The following is a 12,703-nucleotide window of genomic DNA, read 5'->3' as shown; positions in this document are numbered from 1 at the left end:
TTTTTTTGGCCATGCCCCACAGTATGTGGAATCCTAGTTCCCCACCCAGGGATCAAACCTGTGTCCCCTGCGTTGGAAGCATGGAGTCTTAACCACTGGACCGCTAGGGAAGTCCTTGAAACACTTTTAAAAAAATTTTATTGAAGTATAGTTGATTTACAATGTTGTGTTAATTTCTGCTATATAGCAAAGTGACTCAGTTATACATATTCTTTTTCATAATGGATTATCAAAGGATATTGAATATAGTTCCCTGTGCTATACAATAGGACCTTGTTGTTTATCCAGAGATAATGATCATAATTAGTGTATTCTTCCTAACTCTGCAGCTTTGTTCCAAATATAAATCTAGTACATTTATTTGCTTTTGTATCACCAGGAAATTATAATGTTAAGCCGCAGTCTGTCAGAACTGCTCCTGTCAGTCCTCTTATGAACTCCCTACATAGATTTTAATATTTAAAACCCAGTGATGTGCAGTTTTTACAGCTGGACATGGAAGAGGGAAAGGGATGCCTCTCAAAAATTCAGACGGTGGTGTGAATACTTAACTGTAATGGTTAACAGAGTTTCTGTGTGGGATGTTGAAAAAGCTTTGGAAAAGATGGTGTTGGTGTTTGCCCAGCACTGTGAATGCGGTGCCGCTGAGCTGTACACTTAACAGCGGCTGAAATGCCAAGTCCTATGCTACACGTATTTTACCACAATTTTAGAAAGCTAGTAATATACCCAGAACCACTGAATTGTACAATTTAAGTGGGTGAAATATGTGTGAATCATATCTCAGTAAATTTGTTTAAAAAAAAATAAACTAAGCTTAATTGAATCCAAAACATGTATGTCCATTCTTGCTAAAGAACCGAATTGAATTTTAGTAACTTTCTACATGTAAAAAATCACAAAGATGAAAATGCATAAAACAGGGGGTAAATGCTCCCAGATGATACGTAGTAATATCAAATCCATCAAGTCTTATCAAGTAGTATCTTTACAGTGAAATCACATCTTACATGAGTGTTCTGTAGGAATTGAATATGGTAGAAAAATAGAAAATTATTTAAATTGCCCCTCAGTCCTCAGGACCCTGTGGTAGTGGAGGGCAAAGTCTAGTTTGATTTAGCAAAAGGTGGAGTGAAGAAGGGAACACTGTGAGACACATAGAGAAAAGCCCTTCCTTTAAATTTTGCTCTTAATAGTATTCAGTTGAATTTTCATTCATTGAATGTAGCTATGATGTGACTCCTGTAATTTTTGTTTTTTGATTATATAGTATTTCAAACACTAATTAGTTGTGAACATCACTTCTAGGGTGGAAGTCAGATCTGTCTCCTTGAGTTAAATGATTTTTTTTTTTTTAACCCTAGGCATAACGTCTCCAACCACATTATACGATAGGTACAGCTCCCCAACAGCCAGCTCTACCAGAAGGCGGCTATTTGTTGAGAATGATAGCCCCACTGATGGAGGGACACCTGGCCGCATCCCCCCACAGCCTCTAGTCAATGCTGTCCCTGTGCAGAATGTATCTGGGGAAGCTGTTTCTGTCACACCAGTTCCTGGACAGACTTTGGTCACCATGGCAACAGCCACTGTCACAGCCAACAATGGACAAACAGTGACTATTCCTGTACAAGGTAAGGAAGGCAGAGTTGAATATTGCGTTCCTTCTCTGTGGCACTTATTAGAAAGTTACTCAAAATTTGGCTGGAATGATGATATGAGAGAAGAGTGGGGGAAAGGGGTTGGGAGGGGAAATAATTGAAAACCTCCGCCTGGAGAATCTTATAGTATCAACATTTTCTTCATGCTTTTTTTCTCTGAAACAAATTTTAGGCATTGCCAATGAAAATGGAGGAATAACATTCTTCCCAGTCCAAGTCAATGTTGGGGGGCAGGCACAAGCTGTGACTGGCTCCATCCAGCCCCTCAGTGCTCAGGCCCTGGCTGGAAGTTTAAGCTCTCAACAGGTGACAGGAACGACCTTGCAAGTCCCTGGTCAGGTGGCCATTCAACAAATTTCCCCAGGTGGACAACAGCAGAAACAAGGCCTACCTTTAACCAGCAGCAATATTAGACCCAGGAAGACCAGCTCTTTATCGCTTTTCTTTAGAAAGGTAATTTTTCTAAAGAAAAATATACCCTTACCAGTTCTAGAGCTTGGGAAATACAAGGGTTAGATAAACAAAGTTTGAGATATTTCTGTTTATCTACTAGGTTTATCACTTAGCAGGTGTCCGTCTTCGGGACCTTTGTGCTAAATTGGATATTTCAGATGAACTGAGGAAAAAAATCTGGACCTGCTTTGAATTCTCCATAATTCAGTGTCCTGAACTTATGATGGACAGACATCTGGACCAGTTGTTAATGTGTGCCATTTATGTGATGGCAAAGGTGAGTACCATTAGGAATTTAAAGGAAAAAGTAAAGATGCTACTTCCTTACTCTCAGAACACTTTTAACAGCTTTATTGAGATAAAATTCACATACCGTATAATTCACTCATTTAAAACGCACAGCTCAGTGGATTTTAGTACATTCATAGGTATGTGTGACAGTCACCACAGTCAATGTTGGAACATGGTATTCCATTGTATGCATATATAATATTTTGTTTACCGTTCATCAGTAATGGACATTTAGATTATTTCTACTTTGGGGCTATTATAAATAACGCTGCTATGAACATTTGTATACAAGTTTCTGTGTGGACATCTTTTCATTTCGCTTCTGTATATACCTTAGGGTGGATTGCTGGGTCATAGGGTAAACTCTATGTTTATTTGAGGAACTGCCAGACTGTCTTCCAAAGTCATTGCACCATTTTACATTTCCACTGATAGTATATGAAGGTCCTTATTTCTCCACATTCTCATCAACACTTTTTATTATCTGACTTTGTTTTTTAAAATAATTTATTGAGGCGAAACTCACATAACATTACCCATTTTAAAACAAACGTTTCAAGTTTTAACATTGGTAACTTTTTTCTTCTTTTTCAAGGTTTGTTTGGCTAGTCTAAATCCCTTGAAATTCTTTATGAATTTGTCAGTTCTGACTTCTTGTCACAAAGAAGTCAGGTGGGGTTCAGATAGAGATTATGTTGAGTCTGTAGATCAGTTTGGGGAATATTGCTATCTTAACCATATTTCACTTTCTGATCAATGAACGTTTGGGACCTATGCTTTTCTTTATGGGTAGTTTATTGATGGATGGTTCTTTTTCTTGTTATGAGTCTATTCAGATTGTCTGTTTCTTCTAGAATCAATTTTGGTAGTGTATGTCTTCCTAGGAATTTGTCTGTTTCCTCTGGGCTTTCTAATTTGTTGGCACACAGTTGTTCATAATATTCCTTTTAGTCCTTTTTATTCTTTGTCAGTAGTAATTTAACAATCTCTCTTTTTATCTTAGTGTAGCTGAAGGTTTATCAATTTTGTTGATTTTGTCAAAGAACGAGATTTTGGTTTCATTTATTATTATATGCTCTAATCTTTATTATTCCCTTCTTTTTGCTTGCTTTAGGCTTAGTTTTGTTTTGTTTTTCCTGGCTGTGCTGCACGGCTGGTGGGATCTTAGTTCCCTGATCAGGGATCGAACCCAGGCCGTCAGCAGTGAAAGCACCAAGTCCTAACCCCTGGACCGTCAGGGAATTCCCTAGGCTTAGTTTTTGCTCTTCTTTTTTCAGTGTCTTAAGATGAATGGTTAGGTAATTAATCTTTCTTCTTTTTTACTATAGGCATTAAGAGCTATAAATTTCCCTCTAAGCACTGCTTTAGCTGCATCTCATAAGTTATGGTATGTTGTGTCTTCATTTTCATTCATCTCAAAGTGTTTTCTGATTTCTCGTTTGATTTAACTTACTGGTTATCTAGGTGTGTGTTAATTTCAACATATTTGTGAGTTTCCCAAATTTCTGTTAATGATTTCTAGTTTCAGTCCATTGTGGTCAAAAAACACACTTTGTATTAATTACTTCAATCCTTTTAAATTTATTGAAGTTTTGTAGCCTAGCATATGGTCTATCCTGGAGAATGTTCAATATGCACTTGAGAAGAATGTGTATTTTATTGTTGGGTGGAGTGTTCTATAGATGTAAGGTTTTTTAGTGTTTTTTATAGTGTTAAAAGTCTTCTGTTTCTTTGTTGATCTTCTATCTAGTACCCATCCATTATTGAAAGTGGGATATTGAGCTCTCTAAATATTATTATTGAATTGCCTATTTCTCCCTTCATTTCTGTCAGTTTTTACTTCATATATTTTGGTACTCTGTTATTAGGTGCATGTGTTTTTTGTTTTTTTGCGTGTGTGTTTTTAATTTTTGTACCTTTCTGATGGATTGACCCTTCATCATTATGAAATGTCTCTTTTTATCTCTAGTAACTTTTATTTTTTGTTTTAAAGTCAGTTTTATAGTGTGATATTTGTATAGCCACCCAGCTTTCTTAGGGTTGCTGTTTGCATGATATACCTTCTTTCCATCATTTTCTTTCATATCTGTTTGTTTGTTTTAATGTAAAGTGTGTCTCTTATATAGGGAGTTGGATCTCTTTTTTTATCTAGTCGGACAATATCTGCCTTTGATTTTGTTTAATCCATTCATATTTTAACATAATTGTTATAACTGGATTTACATCTATCATTTTACGTTTGTTTTTTATATATGTCTCATGTCTTTCAGAAACTCTCTTCCTCCTTTACTGCTTTCATTTTCATGTGCATTCATGGCATTTTAATTTCAGTGATGACTTTTTTTTTTTTTTTTTGCGGTATGCGGGCCTCTCACTGCCATGGCCTCTCCCGCCACGGAGCACAGGCTCCAGACGTGCAGGCCCAGCAGCCATGGCTCACGGGCTCAGCCGCTCTGTGGCACATGGGATCCTCCCGGACCGGGGCACGAACCCACATCCCCCACACCGGCAGGCGGACTTCCAACCACTGCGCCACCAGGGAAGCCCTCAGTGATGACTTTTAAACTTTATTTTTCTTAGTGGTTTCTTTGAGGCTTACCATATACTTTTCTTTTTCTTTTTGCTCTATCCCCCCCCATTTTTTTGCCCCATCTTTATTGATATATAATTGACATATCACATTGTATAAGTATAGAATGTACAGTGTGATGATTTGATACATGTATATATTGCATTATGATTACCACCCAGCTACTTTTTCTTGGTAGTAAGAATATTTAAGATCAACTCTCTTAGCAACTCTCAAGTATACAATTCAGTTTGTTAACTATAGTCATCATGCTGCAAATTAGTTCCCCAAAATTTATTCATCTTATAACTGGAAATCTGTACCCTTCGATCAGCATCTCCCCACTTCCTCCAACCCCCATATATACATCTTTACTTATGAAAACCAGCTTCAAATTTATAGTAACTGAATGCCAGTGAGATATAGAAGTGTTACTTCTATGTAACTGTTTCCTTTTTGTTATACAGTGGTAGTATTGTTATACATATTATATCCATGATGTTATAAATTCAAAAACATTGTTATTTTAATATTTTTATGACTTTTAAAGAAGCTGAGACAAGAAAGGAGTGCAAGTATTTATTTATAGCTTTTATCATATTAACCTTATTCACTATTTACTTATTTACCTTTTTTCTCTCTGTTGGTTCCTGGGGATTTGAGTTGTCATCTGGAGTCATTTCCTCAGCCTAGAATAGCTTTCCTCCTAATCTCCTCCTTTGTGCTGTTTTTGGCAAATATATATATCATGTTTCTTCATGTATGTATGTTGTTTTATACAATTTTTAAAAAATCAGTTAAGAAATATGCATTTTATACTGCCTTTCCAGTTACATAACAATCTTTACCATTGCTCTTTGTTTTTTCACTTGTATTTGAATTTGTGTGGGGTCACTTAACTTTTATTTTTTTATTTTATTTTATTTATTTAATCTATTTATTTGGCTGTGTTGGGTCTTCGTTGCTGTGCACAGGCTTTCTCTAGTTGCGGCAAGTGGGGGCTGCTCTTCATTGCAGTGCACGGGCTTCTCATTGCGGTGGCTTCTCTTGTTGTGGAGCAGAGGCTCTAGGCGCATGGGCTCAGTAGTTGTGGTGCACGGGTTTAGTTGCTCCACAGCATGTGGAATCTTCTTGGACCGGGGCTTGAACGCGTGTCCCCTGCATTGGCAGGTGGATTCTTAACCAGTGTGCCACCAGGGAAGTCCTGGGGTCACTTACTTTTATTATGAAGAACTTTCCTTAGTATTTTCATGTAAGATGGTTCTGCTAGCAGCATATTTTCTTTCTTTATGTTTATGTGAGATTGTATTTATTTCACTTTCATTTATGAAAGATAACCTTGTTGGATACTGGATCCTTAGTTTTTACTTTGTCCATCGTCTCATAGCTTCCATGGTTTCTAATGAGAAGTTTTCTGTTACTTTATCGGAGTTTCCTAGTAAGCAAAAAGTTGCTTTTCTCTTGATGCTTTCAAGATATTCTCCCTTTCTTTGGCATTCAGCTTTTTTACTCTATGTCTTGGTATGGAGCTCTTTGCATTTGTCCTACTTGGAATTTGTTAAAATTCGTGGATATATAGATTGTTTTTAAAATAAATTTGGGAATGTTTCAGCCTTTATTTCTTTGAACATTTCTTTCAACTCCTGTCCCTCCCCTCCTCCTGGTACTCCCACACTCTCTTGGTGTGCCACATTTCTCTGAAGCTCTGTTAATTTTTCCTCATTCTTTTTTTTTCTCTGTTCTTTGGATTGCACAACTCCATCTTCAGGTTTGCTAAATGTTTTTTGCCAGTTCAAATCTAGTGTTTCATTCCTCTGATGAATTTTTTGTTACTATAATTTTTTATTCTAGGTCTTGACTCAAATACCATTTATTCCCTCTGTTGTTACTGAATTTCAGTAGATTTTCTTGAATATATATTTCTTCATTTGTTATATGCCTTTTAGGGCCATTTCCAGAGGCTTTAAATGATGTTTTTAAAAATAATTTTCACCAGTTTCACTGGGGAGCAGGTTCACGGACCATCTCATAGTATTATGCTGGAAGTCAAATTCTCTCTCAGAGAACTCTTATTCTTTGCCAGGTCACAAAAGAAGACAAGTCCTTCCAGAATATTATGCGTTGCTATAGGACTCAGCCACAGGCCCGGAGCCAGGTAACTTACTACATTTTCTCTCATGGCTGAAAATAAAGATCAGTCTTTGAGGCATACAAAAAAGTTAACTACAGTTGATTCTGTGGCCTTTTCTCCAGGATAAAAAACTAACGTTCTACTTTAAGGGAAGTCTTTATTTTAATCTTATTTAATTATTGACAGATAGCAACGCATCTTGATTAACAGACAGCTACACATCTTGATTAGTTTAAGTTCTCTTTTCACCAAAAGGTAATGATGTGAAATAACTGATTCCTTTTTAATTCAGGTAATCACAAGATAGATGTAAATTAGGAAGGTGTTTGGATTCTGTGTCACCTTGAATTCAGTCTGGTTTCGGAAACATAATGTTGTACATTTAACCAAAACGGCACTAAGTGAAAATTTAAAACTCATTTTGCCTTTAATGCTATTCATTTGGTTCAAGAGGCAGGTGGGTGTGTGAGGTCTTTGTATTGATATTTGACTTAGAATGACTTGACTTTACAATTGCATATTATTACTGCTCTGTAGTACTGTAGGCAGTACTTGGAAGTTGAAGCCTGACAGGCCCTGATGTATATATCCTGTATCTGTTATTTAATAGATATGTAACCTTGGCTGCATTTATTAACCTCCCCTGAGTAGGAAAACTACTACTGTATGGAGTTGTGAGAATTAAATAACATGTCAAAGTCACATAGTCTAGGATGTGCTCAATAAATAACTCGTTTCTGTTCCCTCCTCATGACCTGTCTAAAGGTGTATAGAAGTGTTCTGATAAAAGGGAAAAGGAAAAGAAGAAATTCTGGCAGCAGTGACAGCAGAAGTCATCAGAATTCTCCAACAGAACTAAACAAAGACAGAAGTAAGTGGGATCTTTATGAACTTATAAAATGAAATTAAAAGCTTCTCTTATTTTTTAGGCCTAGGACTAAGGATTAATAAATTACTGTTGTAGAAACTATGAAAATATTTTATTGGCAAAAGATCTGTTGGACAATAAACCAAATTCTAAATTTAGTCACAGAGCTGTTTGTCCTTTATCCCGTGGCTTTGAGGCACATTGTGCATAACACTTTTCTCTAGAGGGATTAGCACAGGATGGAGAAGGCAGGCATTTGTTGACTTGAGTTCGAGAAAAATGTGGCATGTCAACAGAAACCATGCTATGGAAACACTATCCTTAATTGTTGGTTTATACCACTTAATGCAGGGCTCAGGTCCTAGAAAGCTTGGTGTAAATTAATGAAAACTACTCAGTAAGCCCTTGCTACATTAGTAGCATGGTAGTACAGTTAGTTTTTTTTTTTTTATTAATTAATTTCTTTTTGGCTGCATTGGGTCTTTGTTGCTGCGCATGGGCCTTCTCTAGTTGCGGCAAGCTGGGGCTACTCTTCGTTGCGGTGTGTGGCCTTCTCATTGCGGTGGCTTCTCTTGTTGCGGAGCACGGGCTCTAGGCGCGTGGGCTTCAGTAGTTGTGGTGTGTGGGTTCAGTAGCTGTGGCTCGCGGGCTCTAGAGCGCAGGCTCAGTAGTTGTGGCGCACGGGCTTGGTTGCTCTGTGGCATGTGGGATCTTCCTGGACCAGGGCTTGAACCCGTGTCCCCTGCTTTGGCAGGCGGATTCTTAACCACTGCGCCGCCAGGGAAGCCCTGAAGTTAGTATTTAATATCTTATCTGTGCTTTGCTCCTTGGTATGAAGAATAAGAGTGCCCATTTGCTGCTGTTCAGTAAGTAGAGCAGGTAGCCATTCAACCTTATCTTACTGAATTTTCTTTTTAAAAGCAATCTGCACTAGCAGTCTTCCTGTTTAACACTTTTTGTTCCACCGGTTATAGCCAGTAGAGACTCCAGTCCTGTCATGAGGTCAAGCAGCACCTTGCCAGTTCCACAGCCTAGCAGTGCCCCTCCTACACCTACTCGTCTCACAGGTGCCAACAGTGATGTGGAAGAGGAGGAGAGGGGAGACCTTATTCAGTTCTACAACAACATCTACATAAAACAAATTAAAACATTTGCCATGAAGTACTCACAGGCAAATGCAGTAAGTTTGATGAGGATCATTTCACACTTTTTTCACTTGTGAGGAATGAGGAATCACTTATGTTTGAGCTGCTTCTGTGTAAACTAGTTTTACAAATAATTCTTTTTGTTAAGTAAGACTAAGGAAGTCTCTAACAAATAATGGGCTTAACCAACATAATTTCTACTGTTGTGAAGCATTAAACAAGATGATATTTGGATTCCCTACAAAGTATAGTAATATGAGACAGATTGCATAGGTTCAAATTATCCAAAACTTATCAGTTGTGGTGACCCTGCAAGTTATTTAACTTCCTCTGTATCTTGTTTCCTTATATATAAAATGGGACTAGAAGTAGTCCCTCGCTTATAGGGTTGTTGTGAGGATTAAATTACATAATGTGTTTAAAATGCTTAAAACAGTGACTGGCACAAAGAAAGCACTTAGATGTTTGCTATTTGTACGGTTTTCTTTAGGTTAAATTTTTGCCGCTAATACATCACTATCTACCATTCATAAAGCTACTGGTTTATTATACCTCTTCACTCTTTCAATAAAAATAACCATTTTCAAAAAAAAGCACCTGGTTAGAAATTTCGTTTACCTTTCTTAGAAATTTTTTTTGTTAAACAGATGGACGCTCCTCCACTCTCTCCCTATCCGTTTGTAAGAACAGGCTCTCCTCGCCGAATACAGTTGTCTCAAAATCATCCTGTGTACATATCCCCGCATAAAAATGAAGCAATGCTTTCTCCTCGAGAAAAGATTTTCTACTACTTCAGCAACAGTCCTTCAAAGGTGAGCCTAATATAAATCTTGGCCTTTATTAACCCCAAAATGCTTAGGATTCTAGAAACAGGGTTTTTGGGAAACCCTCAGTACTCACGTGAGTGATGGGATCTATCAAGGAAGAGTGACCAGTAAGTCCCAAAGCAGCAAAAAAACAAGGGTTTTGGGGGAGAACTTTAGAGCTGGAGATAGGGTAAGGGATCTGGATTCTCATTCCTCCCATTTCCTATTTGTACATTTGAATATTCTGCTATAAATCTGGAATTTTATTTTTTTATTCCATTTGTAAAACTTTTAAAATTCCAAATTTCAGTTAGGGAAGGAAAATTTGGATCCCTTAACTGATTTATTTACTAAGTGCCTCCTTCTGGGACAGGAAGTGTCTCAGTCTAAGGGGAGAAATGGGCATTTTGGACACTTGGACAGTGTTACATGAGCACAGATTTAAGTGGTAGCATCTTCCTCAGTCTGCAATGGGGAGGGAAGCTTGAGTGAAGCCTTAATGGATGAAAAGTTAGCAGATTGCTGAGGGGTAGAAGGAAGGGCATCCAGGATGAAGCAGATAAGGGAAGGGAAACAAAGTTCTTGAGGCAGTAAGGCTAGATCCCTAGGAATCTTATGCTATGTTAAGGAGTGCACCTGCATCTTAAAGGTCCTTAAGTGATATTTGTATTTATAAAGATTGCTTAGGAAAAACCCATATATAACACATTGCCTAGACTCTCAAAAAAATGCCAGTATCATGAAGAGATAGATGATAGATAGATGGTAGGGAGAGTACTGATCTAGAGTAAAGGAGACTAAACAGACATGACAACCAAATGCAAGGCATGATGATTGATTGGATCCTGCATAGAAAAGCACAGCTATAAAGGATATTTGGGGGACAAGTGGGAAAACTGAATATTGACTTTAACATTAATGTTTATCTTTAAATTTCTATTAAATGTCTTTGGTATTGATGATGGTACTAGATTATACAGACTGTACTGTAAATTTATACATATTAATGTACAATGTATAAATGTATGTTCTACATTAATGTATATTAATGTGTTATGTATAGTAAGGTACACAATTATACACTGCACAGTATATTCATAATATAATGATGTATACACATTATATACAAATAACATTTATACAATTAGTGTATACAATTAACAATTTAAGGAATATTCAAGTAAATGGGAGACTAGAGATAGGAAGTGCAGAGCAGACTTAAGGAGGCAAAGAGTAGAAGAGTCAGTCAGAGGAAAGCTTTCTTAAGACGGTTGAAATTTGAGAAGGTGCATATACTGATAATGAAAAACTAGTGGTTTTACTTAAAACCTCAGAAAAGCATATTATTTCAAAATAAAAGTAAAATAAATATCTAGGATTTGGTTTAAAACAATCTGGGGGGTGAGAAATGAATGAGGGGTATAGATCAAATAAGACTGGCCAAAATTGTTGAAGTAGGGTGATGGTCATGTGAGGGTTCACTATACACTTCTACTTTCCCGTATATATTTGAAATTTCCTATAATAAATGCATATGAAATGTGCTCAGTATGCTTTCCACTAGGAAACATGGACAATGACATTAGCAGCACATGAAAAAAATTTTTTTTAACTACCAGAAAATAATGCAATAGCTAACTTTTGGGGCTTTGGAGAAACTTAGTGCTGAAGGCACCTATAAATAAATCCAGTCTCTCTAGCCCTCTGGCGAAGTTTTTCTCAATCCGAGTTCTTCATGTGAACCAGAGAATGCAGAAAATAATTGGCCTGAATTTTTCTCAGTTCTCCCAAGGATGACATGTAACTAGTATCAATACATTCTAGAATTCTAGATCATACTAATAAATTACCTACAATGGATGCCTTAGGGAATTAAGGCTTCTCTTGTGAAATTCCATGGCTGTTAAAAAATGAGTAACACTAGACTGGGGGAAAAATGGCCTAATACTGTGTAAAGTCATGCTATTTTTTTAAAAAGAAAATGGAAATGTATGAAACTGATTAAATGTGGCATAACAATGTGATGCTCTATAACTTTTGTAAAAAAAAATCATAAATTTGTGAACTCTTACATTGTGGAAAAGCTTACATCAAAATCACCTCTGGAGCTTGTTAAAAAATAGAAATACTCTGCCTCTATCCCAGATAGTCATCAATGTCAGGCAGCTGAGAAGTGAAATTGGAAGGACATAAAATTTGGTAGTACGTTTCTTTATAAAGATGTTCAAACTCTTCAAGATAAACTGTTTAACTTATTTGAGGTTCTTTGACTTAACACTGAACTATGTGTATTAGAATTTTAAAGTTTTTATATTTATTTTTAACCCCCTGCCCCCCCCCAGAGACTGAGAGAAATTAACAGTATGATACGGACAGGAGAAACGCCAACCAAAAAGAGAGGGATTCTTCTGGAAGATGGAAGTGAATCACCTGCAAAAAGAATTTGCCCAGAAAATCATTCTGCCTTATTACGCCGTCTCCAAGATGTAGCTAATGACCGAGGTTCCCACTGAGGTTAGTCTGTTGTACTGAAACTGTCTTTTCACAAACTCTGTTTAGCAGCATCATGTAATGCATGCTGGATTATGGGGCTCTTTTCCTTAATCCTTCCAGTATCCTTAGGATGTTTTTACTTATCCCAACTGGCTTTTTCCCTACCTTTCAGTGCTTGCCATCAAGGCTGCTTAGAATCCAAACTTGGATTTTTTTTTTAACTCTTTGGCAAAGCTACTACAAGAATTGCAGAGAACAGAGCACACTCAAACGTGTGTATAAGAGG

General features: G+C 37.0%; 1 protein-coding gene across 2 annotated transcripts in view; it reads left to right on the top strand.

Moving 5' to 3' along the window:
- The window catches only part of RBL2 (RB transcriptional corepressor like 2), a 44,105-nt gene extending 31,415 nt beyond the window's left edge, over positions 1-12,690 (top strand). The window contains exons 15-22 of one of the 2 annotated variants that reach the window (XM_082862797.1): positions 1,365-1,634; positions 1,834-2,114; positions 2,215-2,391; positions 7,058-7,129; positions 7,871-7,976; positions 8,948-9,153; positions 9,766-9,930; positions 12,267-12,690. In XM_082862797.1, the coding sequence (XP_082718923.1) occupies positions 1,365-1,634; positions 1,834-2,114; positions 2,215-2,391; positions 7,058-7,129; positions 7,871-7,976; positions 8,948-9,153; positions 9,766-9,930; positions 12,267-12,437 (1,448 nt within the window). In that variant the 3' untranslated portion in view covers positions 12,438-12,690. The remainder of the gene's footprint in view (positions 1-1,364; positions 1,635-1,833; positions 2,115-2,214; positions 2,392-7,057; positions 7,130-7,870; positions 7,977-8,947; positions 9,154-9,765; positions 9,931-12,266) is intronic. The other variant, XR_014327015.1, reaches the window with a different exon arrangement.
- Positions 12,691-12,703: the final 13 nt, after the last annotated feature.

Source organism: Leucopleurus acutus (genome assembly GCF_964270905.1).
Source record: "Leucopleurus acutus genome assembly, chromosome: 20".
Taxonomy (NCBI): Eukaryota; Metazoa; Chordata; class Mammalia; order Artiodactyla; family Delphinidae; genus Leucopleurus; species Leucopleurus acutus.
The sequence above is the reverse complement of the archived record's forward strand: the minus strand, read 5'-3'. Positions and strand labels throughout refer to the sequence as shown.